Source organism: Scomber scombrus, chromosome 8 (assembly GCF_963691925.1).
Source record: "Scomber scombrus chromosome 8, fScoSco1.1, whole genome shotgun sequence".
Classification (NCBI taxonomy): domain Eukaryota; kingdom Metazoa; phylum Chordata; class Actinopteri; order Scombriformes; family Scombridae; genus Scomber; species Scomber scombrus.
Window position 1 is genome coordinate 25,279,825 of NC_084977.1, and position 26,077 is coordinate 25,305,901.

At 37.2% G+C, this 26,077-nt stretch overlaps 2 protein-coding genes across 2 annotated transcripts in view; both read right to left on the reverse strand.

Annotated features, from left to right (window-relative positions):
- The window catches only part of ap1m3 (adaptor related protein complex 1 subunit mu 3), a 29,975-nt gene extending 13,981 nt beyond the window's left edge, over positions 1 to 15,994 (reverse strand). Inside the window, exons 1-5 of the mRNA XM_062423823.1 lie at positions 15,857 to 15,994; positions 8,247 to 8,403; positions 7,409 to 7,476; positions 6,490 to 6,620; positions 1,157 to 1,304 (exon numbers count right to left, since the gene is read on the reverse strand). Coding sequence (XP_062279807.1) covers positions 1,157 to 1,304; positions 6,490 to 6,620; positions 7,409 to 7,476; positions 8,247 to 8,403; positions 15,857 to 15,898 — 546 coding nt within the window. The 5' untranslated portion in view covers positions 15,899 to 15,994. The remainder of the gene's footprint in view (positions 1 to 1,156; positions 1,305 to 6,489; positions 6,621 to 7,408; positions 7,477 to 8,246; positions 8,404 to 15,856) is intronic.
- Positions 15,995 to 17,363: 1,369 nt separating this feature from the next.
- On the reverse strand, positions 17,364 to 25,411 carry c8h1orf210 (chromosome 8 C1orf210 homolog). The gene is made up of 4 exons (XM_062424508.1): positions 25,241 to 25,411; positions 20,852 to 21,413; positions 20,383 to 20,577; positions 17,364 to 19,172 (listed from the first exon to the last, which is right to left on the reverse strand). The coding sequence occupies exons 2-4, from the start codon at positions 20,901 to 20,903 to the stop codon at positions 18,973 to 18,975; spliced, it is 447 nt and encodes a 148-aa protein (XP_062280492.1). The 5' UTR covers positions 20,904 to 21,413; positions 25,241 to 25,411; the 3' UTR covers positions 17,364 to 18,972.
- Positions 25,412 to 26,077: the final 666 nt, after the last annotated feature.

The following is a 26,077-nucleotide window of genomic DNA, read 5'->3' on the forward strand; positions in this document are numbered from 1 at the left end:
TGTCCATTTTAATGTTTAGAAAAATAAAACATGCTGCAACAATTATCTACAGTATGCTTCAGCTATGTAATATGTATATGCAGCATGCAACTGTGTGCAAAATCTACTATAATGAGGTGTATAATTCAATCTGAGTGTACATTTAGTAGAGCTGCAACAATTACTCAATTGCCACCTATTCTGATAATGATTCATGTTTCAAGTCAGTATTTAAGAAATACACAGTATCCAAATCTCTAATTCCAGTTTCTAAATGTGAGTTTTGTGGTTTATTTATTCTTCTGTGACTGTAAACTAAATATATTGTGGTTGTGGACTGTGGACATTTGAGGATGTCATCCTGGCCTCTAGGACACTGTCCATTTCCGGACATTTCATAGACCTAACGATTCATCGAGAAAAAGAATGAGAATATTCATGGATAATGAAAATAATCATTAGTTGCAGCCCTAAAATGCAGTAGATAATTTGCAAGTTGAGATTAACCTTCATAGACAAACTGCATACCTAAGTGTGACTCCCAATAGCATGGTGACTGGACAACAGGGTCCAAAAAATCCTCATTTTGATAATGGAAGTGACCTGATACTGTCCAAGCTTTCAACTAACATCATTTGTAAACGTAAATCATGGATAATAAGATCAGGGACTTTGACTATTCATGCTCTGCAAGGTATAGTTCACTTTCCCAAAAGCTTAAAAACAAATTGAAGGTAGCTCAGAATAACGTTATTAGATCTATGCTCAGTGCGCCTCCCAGGACACATACAGGACCTGTGGAAATGAGGGAAGTTGGATTATTACCAGTGGAAGATTGAGTTAAACTACTGAAACCTAACCATATTTTTGATATAATTCACAAAAATGCCCCAGAACATATGAATTATTTGATCAATTTGGCTGGTAACCAACATGATTACAGCACAACAGCAAGCATTATGTCTTGCAGTGTTCTTTTTTCTACACTTGGATCTCCTTATGAAATAAACTGCTCCTGCATATTAAACAAAGTCACACAAAAGCAAGATTTAAAACAAAAGTAAAGGCGGCATTATGGAAATAATTGATGGCTCACTCTTGGTGGAATGTCAAGGGGGGCTAATAGTTTTATCCTGTAACTTTGCATGATGTATATGATGTTAAATATTGTCCTCACCAGCAGATTTACTGACTCAATGACGTCCATGAAAACCTCATTCTTCCTGTACTTGATGCCCTCTGACCGCCATGACACAGCGTTGGTGACTGTGGCTGGAGGTCGAATAGCCCCAATTTCTAATTTATGACCTCGTTGGGTGATGTACCTGGAAGAGAAAAAGGCGGAGAGAAACTGTAACACTTGCCAAACAGTTTCTAATTTCAGTTTATAATCAAGCAGGCTGGTTAGATGTTTCTGGCAAGAGTTTTTGAGGGTTTTTTGGTTTATAAAGAGACCCCATTCTTCATTCTGGCAATAAAACCTGAAGAAAGGGTTGCAGTGCTAAATCATAATTTATTCACCTTATCTCTTAAAGATTGACACCTGCAGAGAGTGCAAGTGTTATTTTAGTCTCATCAACAAAACAAGATTCTCAATAAAAATTTAAACTGGCAACAAACAGTTTTTCTCCCAACATGAACCAAGTCTCTCTTAAGGACTGTTTTTTTTATTTTATTAATCACACTCTGTGACTTTAAAAAAAACTAGCATAATGTTGTATGAAGATTATTCATGGATATAATTGGAAAATGAATTTATATATATATATATATATATATATATATATATAAATTCATTATATATATATATATATATATATATAAATTCATTATATATATATATATATATATATATATATATATATATATATATATATATATATATATATATATATATATATATATATAAATTCATTCATATATATATATATATATATATATAAATTCATTTTCCAATTATATCCATGAATAATCTTCATACAACATTATGCTAGTTTTTTTTAAAGTATATATATATATAAACCTACTGTGGCTGCAGCAACAGATAATAATTTGACTTATATAGATTTGTTTATATGATACTGATCTTTTAAGAATAGCTTTTATAAATAAAACCCCAGCATCAAGTGTCTTGAAAAATGATTTTGGACAACCAGGAGATTCCAGTTTTAATATGCTTAGATTCTCCAAGGATCTGAGGCTTTACTGGTTGGCCTTTCTTTGAGACACATACCAATCAATTTATTTTGCTGATGCTGGAAACTCTCATGTCAGTGTTTGAGGTCAGGTAAAGGTAAGCAGTAATTTGAAGTTGTGTTTCTGGACACCTGACAAATGTAAGTCCCATATTCACTCTACTTTTATCTCTGTGTTGGTTTCAAATAACTTCAAAGGGAAATATCTGGCTCTTGGTAAATGCTCTGCTATGTTCACCAGCTAGCTGCCAACATAACTAATACCAAAACCATGAACTAAATGACATTTAAATGCGAGCACTTACACTACTTCCACTAAACGAGGGGGAACAACAGAGTCAGGTGATAATTCTCTGTGGGTTCCTCACAACAAGCAATTCCTTTCACATTGCACATAGTAATTTGATCCGTGGCTAATATAACAATATTGATTGGTGCAGCTTTTAAAAAATTAGCAATAGATTAAATAGTAATGAATATAAGTACCATATACGCCTCTTACTTAGGTCTAGCCTTCAGTGTGGCAAAACAAAGCAGTTTACTCTATTGACCCATTATGGTTATGTAAGTATGTAAGTACTGTATGTATATATATAGGATTTGTCTATCCATCTATCAATCGACTCCCCCATTCAATGTGCAGTATTGCAGGTTGTCTCATAGTGTGCAATGTAGAGAGCCAGTTTGTTTTAACAATCCTCTGACTGTGTCTAGGGAGACATAATGACTTGTCATGAGAATAAGAGGGAACCGTACTTAAATAAACAACATGTGACCAGGCCTGTTTTTATCTATGCACCTGCCCCCCACTTCTCACTGGCCTCATTAACACTGTGGAGCCGTCTTGTTATTTATGGTTATTTTTCTCTGGAATATGACCTCTAAAACAGTAATTTCAGTTTGGGAGTATTCATTTTTTTCAAATTTGAACAATGAATAATTATATTTGTATGTAATAAATATATATATTTCAATTTCAGTTTAGTTTGGCTAGCATAATGGTACTTGGCTAAAGGGACTGTGTAATATACACAATAAATCAAACATATTTAGAGTAAACTGATTTATTTTTATTTAGCACTTTGTAAATCAGCCAAAAGTCACTCCCCTACAAATTACTGATTTATACACTAGGCTGGGCAGGATTTCAAGAAAACAAATGATGCTGCTTTTCGTACTTAAAACATTCTGAATTGGTGTTGCTGACCTGTACTTGACCCTTCTGTGGAGAAGTGGCGACTACTACATGCCTGAGTTTTGTCTTGAATTAAACTCATGAACTGCTTCAACATTGATGGATGTACACTCACAAACAAGAACACACACTGATTTACAATGAACACATGTCCAACCTGCAAGCAAACTCGATTCCTCCATCTCTGTCCATTCCCCTGACCTCTCCTCTTCCCCAGTTCTCCTCTCCTATTTTCATGTCCTTCAACTTTTCTTCAACTCCCAAAAGCTTGAACATTTTCCCCAGAGTCAATGACCTACTGACCTATAAGGTTCTACATGAATCTGTCATGCTCAAACTCCTTCTTTTTTTTTTTTTTAACAAAAACAGTGGGAACAATTGTGATGCCGCAGCAAACATAGTCAAATTGCCCTTTTTCAAAACTCACAATTATATATTGTTTTTTGTGTCTGTATCTGTTTAGAAATTAGACAGCTCCAACATATCTGCCAGCAACGAGGTTGGTGAAGTACTGCTGAGATTGTGTTTATGCAAACAAGGTGGCACAATTAAAATTTGGTATTTGTTTTGGTATAAAATTTCCTTTCAGTTTACTTACTACTGCAACAAGAATAATGTGTGTTCAATCTGCAGGCTGTAATTCGAGACACAGGCAGCAGTCAGTTATGCAAACAGTGTGGATACTAATAATGTATCAGTGCTGCTCCAGCTCTTTTCCAGATTGTGCTGTGCTTCTGGTTACCAAAACTGCAAAAATGAGTTAATCACACCAACATGAGAGAAAAATATCTGAGGAGCTAAGGATCTAAAGGTCAAAGCGTCGACCGAAATTTGGAACATTTGTGTTAAATCTAATCTAATCTTAGCTGTTCAAAGTACATGAATTCAAAATACTGACTAAACTACATTAAACACTGTTGTCAAATTATGGCCTCACAACTCATTGTTGTGTTTTTGTTTCATTACTTTAAATTGGATAAACTGTTAAAGCGTGGGCCAACAGTCATGACCCATGAGGACTGGATACTCAGTCAAAGTCTATTTAACAAATACACACACAAACACTCAGTGAATAATCTTGTTTTCAATTCAACTGTACATTTCCTATCAACAAAAAAGTCCTAAATAAACAAGCTTTAGATTGATTGACAGATTGAGGCAAACATTTCCTCCCTAGTTTTCTGCCCTAGTTCCTCCCAACTAGAGAGGGTCTTGAATGCATGTTGACACATAGCAAAGTCTAAAAGTGCTGAGAGACGAAAGGCGGCGACAAGTGGGCTTGGGGTCGACGTTGGGTTGTTTTGTTGCTTTGCTTTTTTATTCAGTTTTGCCCTGATTCTCCTCAGAAATGCTAATGAAAGGATCTGCAAGCGGGGTTGGCAGCAAACTGACAGATTAGCATAACAATAGCAATCATAACAAATACACACACACACACACACACACACCGACACATGCATGAAGGTTCATATGAAGACACATACATAAACATGTTCACATGCATCCCTGCAGTCTCTCACATTCAACCCCACACAAACACACACACACACACACACACACACACACACACACAAGTTTATACTCTCACAAGGTAGGTAAGGTTGCAACGTAAGACAAAAGCAGCATTTTTGTGGTGCTTGGGGCATGAAAAGGTCAGTGAACTAGAGTTGCCTGTAGACATAAAGGCAAAGTGTGTTTGTGTGCGTGCATGCCGGCATTTGTGTCTGTGGGGCTTTCATAGGCTCCTTTCACGGACACATTTCAGACCTAAGATCAATTGATTGGGGATGGTTTGTCCAGTTGGGGATAAACACCACGTCACCATTTGAGAAAAAAGCAAATGTTTGGGTCAGTGGTTAAGGTTACAGTTTAGGCAACTAGTAGTTATGGTTAGGATTAGTGAAAGCCTCCAGGAAATGAATGTAAGTCTATGTAATGTCCCCAAAAGTGATCTAGGACAACGTGTGTGTGTGCGTATGTGTGCGTGCTTAGAGAGAGGAGAAGAGCAGGGCTTTTCTGTCTGAGAGTCTCGAGTGTGTCCAGCTGACGGTGTCATTGTGTTAGAGCGCCAATAGGAGCCTGGTAATCATCAGCCGTATTCAGATACCAAGCACTAACACACACACACACACACACACACACACACACACACACACACACACACACACACACACACACACACACACACACACACACACACACACACACACACACACACACACACAAACTGTGATACACAAACAACAAATCCTATGAAATGAAACATCAGTCACACTGTACCAGAAAAAACCCCAATCTCATTTAAGACACAATCTACCATGCAAATTTGAACATTTCAATATGCTGTAAAGTGCACTGTTAATTAAAAGCAAAGCTGATTATATGCACCCATGTAACTGTGGTACTGTAGGCTGACTTTAAAGTGAACACAGAGTCCTTCCCTGGAAACAAATGTCTCTCTGAGGAGCCAATAGGAGGGAATAAGCAAAACAACCCTGTGTCCACGAGAACACAAAACACTTGTGGAGCCCATGAAGAGTTGCTTCAGTTCATTTCACTCACTGAATAAAGCTCCTCTATTCATTGCAGCTTTAGTCACCAGCTGTACTTTATTACATAAAAATCAACAAACAGAATCACCATGAACTCTGATTCCAATCTCTGCTAGTCACTTATGAATTACAAAGCTATTCTCTAACTGAAAAACTGTCACATTTTGTTCCCAGATGAGGTACCACTTTAGCCAATGTGTAAAAAGATGCACCATTACTCCAGGTGGTATTAAAATCAGACGGGGATGCAGCAATTATGGCCTTTGACAATATGAAACTTCAACATTATTCTCTCAGTCGTCACTAGTGTTGTCACTGAATACCAGAACATAATACCAAAATTCATAATTGACCCAAGTTTTGTTAACATTGAAGCTGCTGTATGTAGGATATGTCATCTGAGTTTAATATTTTTACCTTTCTATGGCACCACCATTCAGAAAACCAGAGCTATGTCTTTACCATAGGCTTAGTCAACATTAACCAGTTGTATCCAACAGACAAAGCCATCCTTAGTGTAATTCTTCTTCATAGAGGACTATCATATGTTGAGTAATATTTTTCTTACTCTTGTAGGATCTTGCTGTCCGTCGTCTGGGGGAAACCAAAATCCATCACTTCGTCCATCAGCTCGTACACTGTCACAAAGTTGTCACGAATACTCTCCTCCTCAAGCTCCTTAAAGTACTCCTTAAATACCTACACACACACACACACGCAGGCAGACGGGCAAAGTATGTGATACACTGTATTTTAAAGTACAGAAGGTAAATATTCTACACCTTATTTTGTTATTCAGGTTTGTGCATTGTGTATAGGTAGGTATAATATAGTATATATTTCTGCCACCTGCTGGCTGTGTTCAACAAAATGAGAAATATATTTCCCCCCAAACCAGATATATAGGGAAGATGAAAATAAGAGGTGTGGTTGCACCTCATGTTGCTTGATATAGCTGGCTTGTCATGTGAGAATCCAACCACAATCCCAGATAACATTATATTAAGTGTAAAAATACAATTTACTGATTGGTTGGCAGGTTTAAAAAAAAAAATCATCCTCGAACAAAGTTTTGGTCAAGAGTTTAAACTGCATGTAAGTACAGAAACAATATTTATGTTTTCCAGTTAATCACTGGTGGGTTTAAATGGACAGTAAACAAGCTATTAAAAAAATAGATGACAATATGAACACAGCTTTGTTTTTTTCTTTAGGAAAGTGGCAATGGCATGAGGATCAAAAGCACACAAGGGTATCTTAAATTAGAAAGTAATGCGGTCGGTGGAAGAAAGCCCATTCTGCTTCAAATATGAATTTTTTTTTAATAAGGACACCTTGCCATGCATCATTGCTGGTACTACAGAGCCTGGCTCTAATAATCATTAAACTACAACAGAATCAGGCTGAGTGGTTTGATACTAGACTTTGAAAACAGGAAGTAACTAAATGTTCAACCTTCGGACTAATGTGACAGAAAACAGACCCACCTGGACAATTTTATAAAGGAATGAGTACACCAGTGCAGCGTTGGCATTCTTCTTAGTCATGGCCACCACTGAAAAAAGGACTGTTAAGAAAATAACTGTACATCTACAAATGAGAAGCACAGATCTGATTTTAAAACATGCAAACTGTTTGAATCAGAAATGGACAAAATGTAGACATGTAGTGAATATTCTTTAGATACAGAGAGTGGTTATGAGATGAATGCAATGAAATAAAAGGTTACCAAGAATGCATCAGACTTGGAAGCAATTGAGAACATGGCCACAGGGAGGTAAAATAACTCAGCTATCTAATGGAGAGCACTGGGAATACCACTTACTCATAACTGCATTATCATGCTGAAATAATAATGTGTAAGGAAGTTTGACTGCCCAGTCTCACAATGAAAAAAGGGGGATATACAGTACAGTGCGTAAGACATCTCTGTGAATATGTGTTCAATTTTTCAACTGACTGTGATACAGGATGTGATGAAACAGAATCTAGGAAGAAGTTCAGATGCATGCCTTCTCCAGAGACCGAAAGCACACAACTTCCTATAAAGCGGGAGACAGCTCAGAATGGACACAGCCAGGCAGGTATGTGTATTTCCTGCTGTACATTCCCACTTCCTCATTCCTCTGAATATAAAATACCTACACATAAATACCTCTGATTTATGTGAGCTCTGTGACTATCAAGTAGGAAGTATGGATGCAAATATATTGGAACTGGTGAATTCAGAGCGTCTTAATACTCAAATTCAGTATATTACAACAACAAGCCATTGAAACAGACACAACCAAGCACAAAATTCAGACATGAACTGTCCTTGGATACAGTAAAGGTTGCTGTGTTTGATCCAAAGGAAGTGTGTGGAGCCATGGGTGACCAGTGGTGTCATCTCAGCCTCTTCTTCTGTCTTCATCAGGATGGGCATGAAGTGGTCAATCTCATTCATGTCCATGTTCCCCATGTAGTTACGGCCGATCAGCACCTGAATGCATGACATCAAAAAATATATATTTATAGTTAGAGGACACTACTATAGATGCACTACCCGGTCATAAAATATTCATAGCTTTTGACTGAAATAGCAACCCTGAGCACTCAAGCTTAAAGATTCTTCTGTAACCACTGGCTAAAAAAAACCGCAAGCCTGCTGGATGGACATGAGTTCATGTCCCAAGGAAATTTGAAAACTGTGTTTCCAACTAAGTCCTCTACTCTGTAGTGGATTGATTAATATCTGATGATGAATGACCGCATTTTCGACATTAAACATGATTTATAGCTGATGCAGGCTGTAGAAAGGCTCAGACGATTATCAGGATGTGCACACCTTTATAAACTCAAATACTGGTTAAAACTGAGGTGCCTGTGAGGAGCAAAATATCCATAAGCAAACACTTTCCCTTACTTGTATCTTTACACATTTACTTAGGTTAATTTCCTACCTTTCCAGAAGTATAATAACCTGTTTGCAATCAGTGGGTGTGAGCTTATACTGTAAATATACTAAAGCTAGATAATCAAATACATTTGGACACATCTATGATTGCAGCATTGACCCTTTCTAAAAATACCACATCTTACTGCATACACACTGGTCTTTTGAGACTGCTGTCGCTAACGTGACATTTTGGCATCTTTGTTAGTAGATTTCTCCCTGTAGTTGTTTTTGACATCAATACAAATTGATGAATCGAAAAAGACGACCTCTGTCGCTTTGATTCTGAGGGACTGAGGGAACATTTACTGAACATATGGCTGAACTATTTCTGCCGTCACACTCCATTGTGGTTGCATTGAAAATAAAACATGAGGTGTGAAAATGAACAAGACAAAACCAGACAACAATACAAACTTCCAACATGACCCAGAAACCAGACCCAATTTCACTGGCAGTAGCATATGACATTTCTTGTCAAAGATTTATAGTGATTACAAAATAACATCTATTTAAAATTACATCTGATCAGTGTGTGATCAGTGTCAGGGTCTGTGACTAAAACATGAACAGCAATAGGTGGTGACTTGACATTTCAGCACTTAATTCACATCTGTCACTGCTGCAACATTTCTAATCTGACAAGATTCGCTTACTTTAGGCCTGAGAAAGCACCACACCCACTCATTTTAATAGAAACGCGCACACACACACACACACACACACACACACACACACACACACACACACACACACACACACACACACACACACACACACACACACACACACACACACACACACACCAAGATGAGTCAGCAGTCTTGCTATAGTACGGACACACAGAGTGAAGAAAGAGATCAAAGCTCCTACGCTTGAGGGATCTACAATCACACACACACGAACACACAGCTTCCCCCACTCTTTAATAGAGGAGTCTGTGTATCACAGGGGTCACACAGGGTCAGATACAACAAAGACAGGAGGAAATAAGAAATAAAAAAAGGAAATACCAGCAAAGTAAAGTAATCTGGGCGAGAATAAAGGATATGAACAGGCCACTGCTCAGCTTCTGTGAGCGGAGCGGAAAACCACAGAGCAAAGAGTTCAGAGGTCACCAGAGACAGAGAATGAGGTGTAGACAAATCCTTGTATCAAACAAAGCTGCAATAGTGAAGCTCCCTGGACAATAATGAAGAAATCCCTTTTTACATCTGGGAGAACATTTTGATAGAAAAATATTCTTTGACTTAGTCTTATCTTCAGGATCAGCAGATAGGCTTTTCACACCTAAGACTATTTGAAATGTCACAGTCTGGAAAACACAGATATAAATAACAGAATGAATGATGGCTGAGGTCAATTAAAGTGCTTCAGTTTCAGGATCCTAGTGTTGTGTATGCTAATTCACTGTCACACTGTCATGGGTTACTGGGACACTTGAATGGAACCATCATTAATGTCATTAATGCAGATAATAACACTCAGATTAAGACATTTTATTTATATAGCACTTTTAAAGAATTGTCCTAAAAATACAAAAAAAAAATTACCATTTTGCAATTAATGAGGACCTAACAAGCATTGTAAAGGTCAAAAAGCAATTCAATGACACTATACTTTATATTTCTGCATCTACTAGTCTAATATCATGCCACCAATGAAGAACAACACCTTGGCACGCAGGTTGTCGAGTGGTTAAGAGCGCATGCCTCATACACAGTGGACCCTGGTTCGAGTCCCAGCAGGTGGACCTTTGCTGCATGTCACACCCCCCTCTCTCCCGTGATTTCCTGTCTCTCTACTGTCAATAAAGGTATTGCCGGAAAAAAATTTGAAAAAAAAAGAACAGTGCCTTGATGTTGCTAGCAGTGCTCAGACTTGCACACACTCTTAAACCTTTCGAGATCCCCTCCAGACATGTTTTAAGTCATATAAAATTACTATTCTTGGAATAATATCAAGACTGGTGGTGTGTCCGTTGGGAAAAGGGAGGATCTGTTTGCTTATGGCTTCAGAGACAAAGGCACCGATTTATAGATTGTGTACACAGGGTGAAATACTTTGGGTTTTCGCTTATTAAGTCTCAAATTACCACCATTTAAGCACACATTCACTCTATTTTATCTTGTTTCTATTAAGGTTATCAAGTGGGTTTTATTTTTCTCCTCTTGTTACATTTCTTTTTTACATGCACTTGGTGCATGTCATTTCTTTTGATAAAAATCTTGAAACTACATCTATTCCTACTCTTACCTTCCATTTCAAAATTTCAGCTACTGGACACAACACATCTCCTACCTCACAGAAAAGTTCACATTTTAGTGTGTGTGTGTGTGCTTCAGGCTTCAGGTTTCCACACCACACTTGTGTAACCTGCAATTTTAGGCCACAAATGGCTTCCAAATTAGCTGCAATGTTACAAAATCATGTTTGCAGGTACACGCCTTGAACTCAAGTTTAAGGTGATCACAGAAAAGCTTTCCACCTTCAGCAAATTAATCTGAAAACAGCCTTATTGTGTCAAACTCTGCATAATACTATACTCTGCACAGTGAAACTCAAACGTTCAAATGATGGAACAATTTGCAAAACATATTTTTAGTGGAGTTTAATGTTTGCTGGAATTTCTTTGTAAGGAAGATGGTTAATTTCTGCAATACTGTAAATGAGTCATCATGTAACATTCTCACTGTGTTTCTGTAATTATCTGAGATTAAATCAAACATGTTGTCAAGATGAAAAGCCATGACAAGGTCCTTAGTTCCCCGATCTCAAGATATAAGTTCCCATTACCAAACTGCCACTTGTTTTTGAAAGCCATTTCAGTCTGCCAACCCTACAGCTCAATACTGGGTGTAAGGATAAAAATGCAGTAAGATATTAGAGGAGCAGCTGGCTTTCTGCTTCATCCTTTTACAATACATATAATATATGACTGGAAGCTATGACAATTATGGCAAAGCTGCAATCACAGATCTGGAAAAGCTCATGTTTCACCTTTACAATATTCAAGAGTCATCACATCATTGTCATGTCAGATCGAATGTGTGTCAGTAAAACTCATATTGAAAAGGAAAATATCAGATAGCGTAACTATATTCAGCAGTAGCAGAGCACATCAAACAGTTCACCTCACCTCACACAAACAGTTAGCATATTTCATGCCCCAAAGCAGAGCGCAGCTGCTTAATAATCCAGGTCTCATTAAATTCTACTGGGAATGTGTTACTTCCAAGTAAAGACGCTATACTGTCTTTTATAACATATTCTGGTGAGTCGTGCATTTAACAATATTCAACACAAATATTACTGTATCTGTTGTAATTCTTCAAATGTGAGCCTCCATGAAATGTAACTGAAAATACTTAACATTTAAGAAAATATAAAAGATTAAAGCTTTAAAACACACATTGTGTAGAACTAGAACATTCAAAGTAGGAAGTTTTAGCAGTAAAGGGAATAAATACAAATAAAAAGATAAATAATAGCGATAGAAACCTATTTATAAAAGGCAAAATGAAGAATAATATAAAACAGAAATGAATGGATAAGTAGTGAGTATTTAAGATGGCATTTTCCTTTGCAATAAACCTATACTAGCACTCTTGTTCAATCACAGAAACATCTACATTGACAAAATCTCTACTCTTAAAACCACTGTGACCTTAAAAATCATCAAGGGAAAACCATCCGGGGATTTAGGTGAAGTTTGTTACTGGGACACACAAAGCAATCAGTGACTGTTTACAATGTGTGAAATCAATAGGGACCGCTCGCTGCTGACCTCTAAAGGCAAATGGAAACTGGAGAACCCTCACTGGAGTCTATAACACGGAGGCAAACAGGAGCACAAAAACAGTTTACATTCCCCATTGATAGTAATCACAGCAAAAAATCTTACAGCATGAGACAAATATCACAGAATAAGATGTATTTTAGACTGACAGAGCCATGAGGAGTTAACAGTAGTTTACTTGTAGGTTAAATAATGGTACATTGAAGAATGCTAAAAGACGCCACTCAGATAGCCCATCAATTGAAACCATTTAACATTGTGTCGGCTCACAGTGCTTCTTGTTCTCGACAACTAGAGGTTCACTGCAGCTTAAGATTCTTTATTCAACAAGGCTAAGACTACAAAGGCACGCTGGCAGCCCTGTGAAGCTGCTAAATGCTAGCGTAAGAATCCTAACTTACTCATAATAACATTGCTAATATGATGATGTTTAACAAGTATAATGTTTACCATGTTCACCATCTTAGTTAGATTAGATGATTATTTTCATTATCAATTGATCTGTCAATTGTTTTCTCGATTAGTTGATCAGTCGTTCGGTCTATGAAATGTCAATGGTAAAAAACGTTAATCAGTATTTCCCAAACAGTTTTTTGACCCTGACCAACAGTCCACAATTAAAGATATTCAGTTTACTGTAAAATACTAAAGACAGCAGAAAACATTCAAATGTGAGAAGCTGGAATCAGAGAATTTGGAGATTTTATTTTTTTAAAAATGACTCAAAACGATTGATTATCTAATACTTGGCGATAAATTTAATAGGTGGAAACTAATCAATCAAATGACTAATCTTTGCAGCTCTGAAGTAGATGTTAAGATATTTCACTGAATAGGTGAAAACTCTGACAAGCTGGTGGCGTTAGATGAAAAGTCAGGAGATGATCAAAATAGTCACTGTGCATCCTGTGAGGGACAACGAATGCCTGAACCAAATTTCATGGCAATTTATTAATAGTTGTTTTTACTAAAACCCAGAAATCTCATGGCAGTGCTACATTAACAGCTAAGTCATTAGAATACATCCTCAGTGGAAAATGAATGTGCAATATTTCATGGCAATCATGCAGCAGCTGTTGATATTTCAGTCTGGACTAGCCTTCCCTTGAGCCACACCGCTAGCGTGGCTAAAAATGTTAAACTTAAGATCAAATTTTGCACTTCAGGCTGATGAAATGTGCCGCTACTCATGACAGCCCAAAACTTTGACTTGAACATGTTCACTTATTAAAAATGCAGTTGGGGAAGCACGAGGAACAAATGACTCCATGCTGATTTCAATAGCCTGACATTTCAGTCTACATAGCAGGTCCCAGCAGCCAGCTGTGTGCGGTCTTGTTGCCCAGGAGCTATGACAGTGAAGGGGAGGGGGGTCTGAGGGTGGAGAGATAAAGGGCAGAGGTGTGAACCCTTCTGTAGTACCTGTGTGTTTTCAAGTGACTAGAAGTGTGTCTATTGTCTACTTATGACCAGTTTGTGTCAACAAGGTTTTCTATACGATTATTTTTACCCTCTCATGCATTTTAATCACATGAACAGTACAACAGTTGATTTGTGCTGCTATAATGGAAGACAGGAGACTTTGCCTGGTCAGGAGAGATTGAAGAAGAGGACTGAAGGTGAAAAGCTACTGATTTGCCCCAGGGCAGAGATAGATAGATGGGGAGAGAGAGAAAGAAAGAACCTTTAATCTGCACAATCAGACACCCAGGCTATGAGGGACTGATCCCTTTCCCTGATCGGTATTGTCAAGCATACACGGATTCTTCAGCAATTCCCTTTCTAGCCCTCAAATAAATTACCCATGTGAGGTTTTGATGTAGAAACCTAAATTCAGTGTCTTCTTTTATCCATCCCATATTACAGTATGCATACATAAAAATTCAAATGCATCTCAGTGATTGTTAAGACATGCGTTAAGATCTATAAAGACATTAACCAAAACGGGAAGTGTTGCCTTACCTGTGTGTCTCATGACTTTCAACAGTATTTCATTTAAAACAGAAAACATTTTCAAATACTATAAAAAGTTATATTTTTTTCTGATTATTTGATTATTCTACAAAATTTCAGAAAATTGTTACCACTCACAGTCTAAGGTGATGTCTTCAATTGTCGTTTTATTCGATCACTGAGATGATTACTGATAATGTTCTGTTGATCGACTTATCAGTAATCAACTAATCATTGCAGTTCTAGTTTATGAAATGTCAAAGAACCGTGAAAAATACTCATAAAATGCGCAGAGCCAAACGTGATGACATTAAATGTTTGTTTTTCTTCTAACAAACAGCACCAAACTCAACAAGATTCAATTTACAGTATTTAAGCACTGGTTCAAGCATCTCATGTCAATATTTGCTCTTTATCTGTGGCTTCTGCAAGAGTTAAACGAAATCTCTGGGTGTTTTTGTTACTAGAAGGCAAGGTTAACCAAACCAAAAAAAATAAAAAGACAATCATCAATCATCCAGGAAAATAGCAAACAGATTAATCAATAACGAAAATAATCAGTAATTGAAGCCCTAGTGCAACATTTAAAATGATATCCAAGCTAATCCTCACATTTAAGAAGTGCATTTTTGACATCTTAGTTAAATGAATGAAATCATGGGAAATCAACTTTTGTGGCTCCAGCTTAAATCTAATGTGAGAATTTGTTGCTTTTCACTTTTAAGGAGCTAAAATAATTTGAATTTGGACTTTTTGTCTTTGAAAAAACACTCAAAACGATTAAACAATGATCAAAATAGTTGGTGGTTAATTCATTAGTTGGCAACTAATCGATTAATCGTTGCAGTTCTAATTAACATATTATTTAATGTTAATATTATGTTACAAAGAGTGAAGTTTTAACATTGAAATGAGATACATCCTGTACAACAAAGGCTGCAAGGCGTCCTCTGTGTGTATTCTAAATATTGGTAAAACGAGTTTGACAAGTTCAGTTTCTCTTCCTGATTGCTCTCAGGCTTTTATGAAGGTGACAGTTCACACATACAGAGGAAATGAGAGTACATCTGGTTTATGATGTGTAGTACCTACAGCACACCGATGAATGTAGAGTCACCTAAAATTTTCTGACAATCTTGGACTTAAGACGAGCCAGTATACTCTTTTCTTGCAGCAGGTGCCTCATTTATAGTCCTCATGCCAACTTCCACCCACAACAACAACAACAACAAGTCGCCACAAACTTACCTTTCCCTTCAGGTCGAGGATAAATATCGCCGACGCAGACATCTTTGGTGGAGAAAAAGTCCTCGCTTAGATAATAACTCTCGGTCTACTGTTAAGATATGGGTCACTTAGATGGAATAATATTAGCTCCCATCATCCTCCTACCTCCTCTCCTCCACTCTCTTCAGTCGTTGCGTTTCACTGCAACTCGCTGCTTTTCCGGAGCCGATCGTCAAGTTACCGTAAATGCAGGGACACCACTTCCCGTAGTGAGGCGCTGAGACTGGGCTGGTTTTACACAGTGGTGGAAAAAGTATTCAGATCTGCTATTTCAGTAAAATAACAATACAGCCATGTAAAAATACTCCATTGCAAGTAAAAGTCATTTTGCATTAGAAGTAATAATTAATCTATAAAAGTATATTGGTTGTAGAATAGACTTAGTATTCAAGGTATGCAAATAATACATTATTAGTATAGTGCTTGCAAAAAGTATTCATCACTCTTGGTATTTGTCATGTTTTGATCACTTAAAACATTGAATAAAAGAGGATATAATAAATTGACAAACTTCAACAGAAAATATCTTTTAATGTGAAGGTGAAAACATACTTCTATAAAGTGATCTTAATAATCGGAAATGCAAAAAAATCAGTTTTACATGTAAATATTGATCTGAAGTAGCTAGTAAAATAGCTGTGACATAATGTAGTAGAGTAGAATTTATGGTATTTCCCTCTTAAATTCCAAAATGGAAGTATAACTTAGCAACAAATGGATGGTCAAGTAAAGTAAAAGTAGCCTACACCAAAACTGTACTTAAGTACAGTACTTGCAGACATGTATTTTCCACCACTTTTTCAATTCTGCCTTAAATCAACAGTCAGGTTTCCATATGTACACTGAAAGAGGTTTTCCTCGCTGTAATCATTCCTCCTGTTCATACTGGCAATAAAACATCTCCTTCAAATATGCTTTCAATGCAAGCAATAGTGGCCAAAATCCTAAATTAGTCATATAAAGTGGATATCTGCCACATTTATAGTCAAATTCCCTCTTTGCATTTCCTCGCAGTGATTCCCTGTTGAGCTGTGTTGGAAATGTAGTAACAAAAAGAGGGACTTTGACAATAAAAAGACTGTGACATTGAAATATATCTACTTGATTGGACTAGTCTGAACAGGTGAAGCTTCATATTAACTTCAGATAAATTTTAAATGCACAGAAGGAGGCTTGTTGATTTTGGGCCCCATCACTTACATTGTAAGTGCATTACGAAGGGATTTTCTAATGGTCAGTATGAACAGGAGGAATGATTACAGCAAGAAAAACCTTTTTCAGTGTTCATTTGTATCAGAAAATCATAACAACCATCACAATTTCAAACCATGTCACATTTTCAAATGTCTTGTTTTGTTCCTACCAGTAGTCCAAAACCCAAAGACATTCAGCTTACAATGAGCGCATATAAAACAGAGCTTTTTAATAGCTGAGTTACTTAAATTTAAAAAACAGTTTTTTTTTTCAAATGTTACCAATTCATTTTCTGTCTGAGTATCATTCAGCTCTAAATACAGCCTTGAATTTTAAACAACGTATACATGCAACATATGTAGTTTGATACCTTTTGCTGGATACTTCTGTACTTTTACTTAAATAAACAGTTAATGCAGAACATTTACTTGAATAAGAGTATTTTATATATAGTTGTAAGGGTCTAAATATAACTTCCACCACTGACCAATAACCAACATGTACATTTAGCCTCTATATTGTTTGTTTCAATTTATAAAGCCATTGACAACAGCTGTTGAAGTCTTTACATGTATTTTGAAAGCAGGATAACTAGGTTTCCTGGTTTTGCTCTGGTGAGTCTGTGTGAACTTGACTTGCTGTGTTTCCGGGTAAAGCCTCGCCTGACAGCTTCACACAGACCTGTCAGACCGCTCTCATCAGCTGGATGGTCTCAGAGGATCCCAAACGCTCCAGGCCTCCATCTGAGACGCTGTGTCAAGCTTAATTACTGTTGTTGTTACCAGTGTTGTAAAGTTTAAAAAGAAAGGTGATTATTTAATACCAGACCAAAATGTGGGGAAAATATTCTGAATGGAGAGTCGCACCCGTGTTTTGAATTTAAAAATGGGCCATGCAGACAGAAAAAATGTTACAGTTGCACTTACAACTGGATTTTTATTAAGGTCAAACTGTTTGCAAATTGCTTCTATGCACTTATAAAACCACATTATAAGTTTTGAGAGTCTATTGTTACTATCCTGGAAATAGCAGCTGAGAGTCGAAAGTAACAAATTACAAGTAGGGTACATCTTTTACTTTAATTGAACTGGTGTTCCGGCCTACATTTTTCATGTAGCAGTCAGGTTTTTTCCATATTCTATATTTCTAATTGAAAAATCTTTTCATGGAATGTTGTACTCAGCTTTAAAAAAAAGCAGAAATCACAAACTACAGTGATGGTGTAACAGCACAATTTAAGAATTTAAAATAGCTTTGTATTTTTTTTCTTACAAAGCCACTCTGACAGAAAACATGTCATTCAAAATTGTCAACAGTTAACAAGTGTAGACTTATTAATTACACAAAAAAATGGTCTTCAGTCACAATATACATTCATCCATACTATATATCTTTGCTTAAGTTTCAATAACAAAATATGACAGATTTCTGTTTACATTTAGCACAATTTTGGTTTTCAGTCTAAATAATAAAGGTTAAATCAACCACATAATCAATTCAAGCAAATAACTGTCAACAAATGCAGAGGTGATTGTGTAAGGTTCATATTTACAGTTGTTGGAAGAAATGTTATGGCTTTCATAATCTCTTGGAATGAAAAAAACATTTATGATTATTACAGTCCTATCCAAACAGTCAACTACAGTAAGCATGAAGCTCGACCTGCTTGATTTGTATTTATTTTCCTGAGGATATTCTAAAAATTCTGTGTGTCCTTACAATGAAGATGCTCTTAAAAATGGCATCTGCATTTCTTTATACTTTTCTGAAACTTACCCAATGTTTAACAAGTGCTCATTTGGTAATATCAAACAAAAACAAAAAAGAAAAAGTGGGAGTGGGAGTGGAATTGGTGGTTCAGGGGAGGAGTAGCGCCACTCCTTCTAACCGATGGAAAATTCAATTTCATCCATCTCCTCCTCTGTGTCCTCCATGTTCTCCGCTGCTCTCTCAGCCCTCGCCCTCTCACTGGCTGGGATGTAGTTGTCCTCAATGAAGCCATCATCGTCTTCCTCGGTCACAGGAGGGAGACAGTGAGGGTTCATTCCACGTCCCTCATGCATGGCAAATTGCACCTCTAGGCCTGGAAACAAGACCAACAATCATTAAAAAGTAAGCCCAATATGTCATTCTGACTGACAGTGTGATCTGTATTCATGAAATATATCTTAAAAACAACATGTAAACAAGACATGTAAAGATGCATGCCATGTTGATACACTGCCTGGAGCACCATTAATAATGATTAATTAACTGAATCTATGTGATTTACTCACCTATATGTGACTTAACTTTAACTCCCAAATGAATTTTTACTTATTGTAGCTATCAGCTCACAAGCAGTCACTGTTTTCTCAGTAGTTTTAGGCCATAACAGATAGTATTTGGTTTATGTGTGGTTTAAACCGCATTAAGCACAGGAAATAAATATTTTGAAATAGTAGTGCATGCCTTCCTGTTCCAGTTTAGGCCTTAAATGTGCATTACTCATCCCCCACATTGAAGTGATAGTCGTATTATTTTGGTGATAAACCTGCTGTACTTGATTCACAACAAACTGCAAATGCACAACCCAGTACAACACCTACACCAGAGCGTGTAATACATCTGCTGGTCCACAGTGTCAGTGTCACGTTTTGCCTCACCTAGGCGTGAAATGTACATGTATGTATGAAGTTGTAGTACCAGTAGGGGGCAACAGTTTAATGGTGTGACAACTCTCTGGTTAGGTATAGGCACAAAAACCAGCTGGTTAAAATTAGGGAAAGATCATGGTTTGAGTTAAATGGTTGCTTGAAACCTGGTTTGGGTTAAAGTTACTATTTCCTTAAAGTTAGGCAACCTAAATCAACATGGCAACATAGTCACCACAACAATCATAGATACAGTTTTTAAAAAATGGTCCCAGTATGGTTGGAAGTGAACAGCGGTCTCCACTCTTTGCAAGTTAGGATGTGTTCATCCACATCTGAAATGCACCACTTAACAGTGTCCCATGCAACCAAGAGGAAAAATCTAAAGTAAAAGTTTCAGGGACTAGAAACTAAATGAACAGCAAAACATAAGCATCAACATTTATTGTTTCTTGCTAAATAACTTTTTAGCTTTAAGACTGATGTCCCTAATTCCAAAACATTAATGTTCATCATCCGTGAGGCACTACTGGTTTCAATGCAGAATTGCAAACAGGCTATGTTTGCTGAATGTCAAAGATAGCAGCACTTTGCCCACTGTGCAAACAAAAATTAAGTTCATTATATAATTCCCTGATGTCGAATGGATAACACACAAACCTGTTGGGTCACAATGGCTAACGGTGTCTGTTTCACTCAGCCGTGTGTGTCTGTAGCTGGCCAGGTAGCGCCGAACCACCTGACATTTAGCCAGAAGGGCAATGATAATGGAGACAGAGATGGCTGTGGCCAGGACGGCCACCAGGAACTCCCAGTTGTGAGAGTTTGGTTTGTCTGTCGGGTTAGTTGAAGTGTCTGTAAGAAAATAACATTTTTACATCTAACTTAACCTGGTATGTTGATTTTACAATGGGGATTTCATCATTCTCTTTGTGGAAAGCACCTAAATACCCAAATGTGGAACAAACTTTTAATCCTCAGTTTAAATCACTTGTTTTAGGATGACTGTCTTTACCAAAATAATCTAAAGTCCTGTTTAGACTAACACTGGCATGTATCAGAGCTATTCTTTTTCTGAGAATAAATGAATTTTGCAGAAATGAAATTGCAGATGTTAGTGAATTCTTACCGTTTTGTGCTGTTGTAGCTGTAGAGAGTGTCCCATTTGATGATAGTTCCATCTGGCTTTGCTTTTGTCTATATAGTCTCTTTTAGGGAGTGACTTTTCCTCTGTGGCTCAATTTGTTGCTTATTGGACAAGATCTGTCTCTTACTTTGGGGCAACATTAACTCTGTCATCAAATCATTGATCGTGGGAGTATATCACACATATATCAATCAAAACTCTGTTTCTGTGACCTGTTAGTTGAGAGCTTCTCTTTCTAAAACAGCTGACTCTTAAACTCCTGTAACTGCTGGGATGGATGTTGGTGTTATAATTTCTTCAGCAGATCTGGGGGAAATGTTGCAGAGCAGGCATCTCCCCAGATGAGGGAGGTAGTTGTCTGGAAGACCTCTCTTGACCAGGATGCAGCTGAACCCTCAGAGCTCCACTAAGTGGCAAGGTTGAGTGACAAGGGAGTCCTCGGTTCAGTAAAAAGTTAAAGGTGGTGGAAACATCATCTTTTCATGTATGAGTTGAAACATGAGCCAGAGTTTTCTTGCTGCAGTCAAGTAAAACTTTAGAGGAACTGGAAAAGAAAAATAGGAAATTAAATCAGTATAATTTTACATCTTGCAAATGGGAAAACATCAGCTTTTTCATTTATGTGGGGTATCAGTAAACTATAAAGCCATAATACCCCAAATGCATTGTGGCTTTGAATTCTTTTGGAATCTTTGTGCAAAGAAAATGCATATTTCATAACATATAAGCATATTCAAAAAGAGCACAAACAATCAGATGACCTAAATATTTCACTTAGATCTATGAGGAGTGAATCATTAAAAGGAGATGTCGCCTGGATCCCTGAAATCCAGAAATCATAATTGAGTATTGGCTGTCAAAAACTCAGGAGGAAATCATCCACAGCAGGAAAAGTGTGTCACAAACAGGAAGGCCCACAAACTATAGAACCTTCCTCCAAAGATCTAGCTGACACAAAATACTGGCAAAACAGTTTTGTGTGTGTGTGTGAAAGAATGTGATTATGTATTACAACTTCCTACAACACAGGAGACACCAAAAAATGTCATTAAATACAACTAACATTAGGTTTTAATGATACATTCATTCGTTGTTCTCAGTAATTTTGTACCTGTTTTAAATTCCAATCCCACTGTATCATGGGTTCAAGTACTAATGCTACACTTTCACACTTGTGTTCTGTGCGAGTTGACATCAAAACCTCACTGATGTTCTCAATGCAAATACAAACCTGTCATCCACAATAACTTGTGTACGAAGGAAACAGAACTTTTCTGTACAAGTATTTGCATATTTGCCAGATATTTGCATGCATGGGTTGGATCACTGTACTTACAGCACAGCTCTGAGGATACAGTCACAGTTCTGTTCTCATCCATGCCATTAGCTGTTCACTAAATGTAGTTTATGTTTAGCATGCCTTGCTAGCACCTGTAATTTTGTAACGGATGACCTGTAAGTGTTGTCCTAAGGTGTTCAAGATCTTTGTGGGGGATTTTTCATGTCAGGACAATTTTCACATGCTGGTTGTTTTGCTAAGAAAGCAGACTAAAAGAAACACCATAACACCATCCACCAGTGGTGGCGGAAGGATTGTTTCTTTTACTGCAGGAAAAGTAGCAACATAATTCAAGCAGTAAAAAAAATATTGTCAATAATGTAAATAAAGGATCGAACAAAAAATAAGTAGCCTACTCATTGTGCATACAAAAAGGCCACTTTCAGTGTCACTTACTTTCATCATATATTATATTTTTGGATTATGATCATTGCACAAACCTGTAAGTTACAATGTAATGCTGTAGCTGCTGAGAATTGAGATAATGTGACGTATTAAGCCAATTCATGTAAAATATTAATCTGTAACTATAGTTTACAGATTAATCTGTAACTATAGTTTACAGATTAATATTAAGTATAAAGTAGCTTAAAATGTAAATACATAAGTATCCCTCAAAGTACCTGAGTAATTAAACTCAGAAAATATGTTTCACATCTGGCATCCTGGAAAGATTGACATGCTCACTGTAAGTTGTAAATCGGGTTCATATTTTTCTTACGTTTTACAGAATACACAAATGTCTTTCTTTGATTTCTGTTTTATTTATTTACTTATTATCCTTTGTTTCTTGGAGGACTGGAAACCGGGCCAACACTACCCTGTTAAAAATACAAGTTTTGAACAAATTATATTGGCCCCCCACACTTCTGATGGCTTTCATAGTCATGTAGGCTTTCATCCACTTTTTAAATGTATTATTTTTATTTCCCGAATACTGATTGTTTTGTATTTAAGGTTAGATTAAGATGTGTGTATCTGTCTCTTGGCTCCATGGTGATTTTTTACAACAACAGGGTCCCCGCCAGCAATTAGGCCTCTTCCCTTTCGTCTTATACAGCTATTCTCTTCAGCAGTGTTGGCTGTAAACACACCAACAGGGCTGCCTTTATCTCTTCCTGTTCTGTCCTCACAAAGGCAGAGCACAACAAAATATACACACCAGGCAGCGCAGGACCGGGAGCTATGAGAGAGAAGCCTGGGAGCGAAAGATCAATGTGTGTCAGATGCACCAGTGTTTGTGAGTTTTTTCTGTGTGCCGCTGCTGCATATTTGTGTGTGTTTGTATGTAAACATGCATGCATAAGAGCATGTATTTGCATCTTAATCTGCAAATGCTTGTGTTTGAATATTATTCTCAAAGCAAGGAGTCCATTTTTCTTAGTCATTCTTTGGTTTTTGTGCCCCAAATTATGAGTTGAGTGTCAGTTTATAGACACTAATGATTGCCAGAGGGTTGCAAATGTTCTTTCTTTTAACAAACTGAATTAAAAATCAAAATTGTATCTCATTCGCGGAGTGTGATAACATTCCTTTGAACAGTCAAATTAACCGTAAGCAATGTAATAGTTAGAAATCTGATTATGCCAGTTGAGGTGTAGTTTGAGCTTAATATAAAAAAAAGAAAACAACACTGAAATTATGCCAGTGCATTCTGATAATGCATTTGACTTCATGTGACAATCATACAAATGATACTTGACAAAGCAAATACCTCAATCTCTCTCAGCCTGGCTGCAATAATCATAGATATTCCTACTACAGAGATAATCACAGAGCCGTCCTTCAGCTGACCCTCGCCCCAACAATCCACAGAGCAGCGTGCAGGCCTCCCTCTTATCCCACTGCCAAGTTAAGTATTTTCGTCTTGCTTTGAAATTTGTGGAGGAGTCAGGCTGTGCCATTGTTTGTCAAGGATAATAGCATAAGGTCTGATTGTGCAGTGAGTTCAAAAACAGCTGGCAGAGACATTGTTTATGAGTGTGATTATTTAACTCTTATCTTTAAATCAAGTCTCATAGACTGTGTAAAATATTCTGGCACGAAAACTACACCTTTGAATGATGTTCAACTTATTTTAGTGTTGTTGTTTGGCTTAAGTTTAATTGAATCAAGGTCATACAGTATGAGCTTAAGTGAAATGCCCTTAATGCCATGTTTGGTTTTTGCCTTTCAACCTGAGAATAATGGCTGTGTCAATAAAGAAGCTGCAGGGGCACGATGAGTAAAAGCCAACCTTGGTTACGTTATGCTGCCAAAACAACACGACATGTCCTGCATTATGACCACAAAATGACAATATTTAATATTTAATAGCATCAGCACCCACACCAGGTTTCGCACCTGGCTCCTTTACTGAATAAATTATTAGAAAAATGTATGTTTCTTAGAGATTGAAAAAAATAATGAAGAAATGTCAATGTCAAATGTCAGTTTAAAAAAAACTGAGCAAGCTGCAGTACTGTTTTGGTTGAAAACAGCATGTGGCCAACAACATGTGGGTCAGCATTTGTCACTAGCAAAAGAGTGCAATAGGAACATGACTGCAATATATAAACAGCTATCATTTTGATACAAAGTATACATAATGGCATACACTACTACACTCATTACATATATGTAATTACAATGGAGTTTTTGCCCCAAACTGAGAAGAAATAGCTTGTTAATCAAGGTGCAGTAAAACAGCTTGGTAAACAGGTCACTGAAGTGTAAACACCTTGGTTATGTGTCTTTTATGCTTTGAGAAAAAATAGCATTCATCAACCATGACAGCAGGAACACTGAATAGTCCGTCACCCTTTGGCACCTGAATCAATGTGTTTATTTAATAATTTATTACATTAACACATTTTGCAACCCACGTTAAGGCACATTGTATCACATTGTAGTACAATAATTGGTAATTATTGTATTATCAGTTACAAGATAAGCTATAGCAGTAAGCCAAAACAGTCACATGATCTTTACACAGTGCAACAGAGCTTGTAGATGAGGCTTTCAAAGCTCTGACTTTGCATTTCAAATCTTACCTGGTCACCTGTCTGTGTAGTTCCCTGTAGCTTCAGCGAGTTCACCTGTCGTCTGTCGGCTCTCACATTTCACGTCAGCATAAACTCTTTATTTTTACTTATTTTTTGTTTGTAAAATGGAAGAAATGTGCAAAGGTTAAACGAGGTGTGCTCTGCAGCTGCTTCCCAGAAGGAGAAGTTAATGGATAACTTTGCAACTAAGGTGTGTTCCCTCCCACCTACTTTTTCTCCTCTCTGTCCAATCGCAAAGCAGACCTGGTCAGAGGCAGTGCTGTCACTCATCAGTGCTAAACCAGGAAGAGGTCAAATATGGTTTACAGGCAATATGTGATCACTTACATTCTAACCACCAGTGTGTATTCATAAGTGAAAATGTAAGCAACCAGTAAAACCATTTTTTTTGGGTTTATTTTGCAAATAGATGTCCTGTTAGTATAGATGTGATTAAAGCTGGTATTCAAAAAATCCTGCTTTCCTATGCTATCCTTTGTATGATTTCTGCAGTAGGGGTATGTATTAGTGTTTGTCAGGGACCACACCTCGTCCTGTACAACCCTGTAAAAACCCTTTTCTCAGTCCTTTTCTAATAAGGGAGGAAAAACAGACAAGATACGGTTTATGGCGACAAGGAGTTTTGTTTATGTTAGACGTACAGCCTGAGGGGAGAGAACAGACCTCTGGTGGCTCTGAAAGGAAAAGCGATGTGACCCTGAAAACAATAGGGCTACTTCCTGGCCACTCGGCAGTACACTCGGCATCTTTCTATCTCCCTCCCTTACTCTTCCTCCTTATCCTCCCTCCCTCCCTCCCTCTGTATGTTCCAGGATGCTTCAGCTG

Coding starts and splice junctions, on each gene's coding strand:
- c8h1orf210 (XM_062424508.1), bottom strand. CDS start 20,903: ATGGAACTATCATCAAATGGGACACTCTCTACAGCTACAACAGCACAA. Junction 20,578..20,851: donor AGCTACAACAGCACAAAACG/GTAAGAATTCAC, acceptor ATTTTCTTACAG/ACACTTCAACTAACCCGACA. Junction 19,173..20,382: donor TAGCCATTGTGACCCAACAG/GTTTGTGTGTTA, acceptor TCTTGTTTCCAG/GCCTAGAGGTGCAATTTGCC.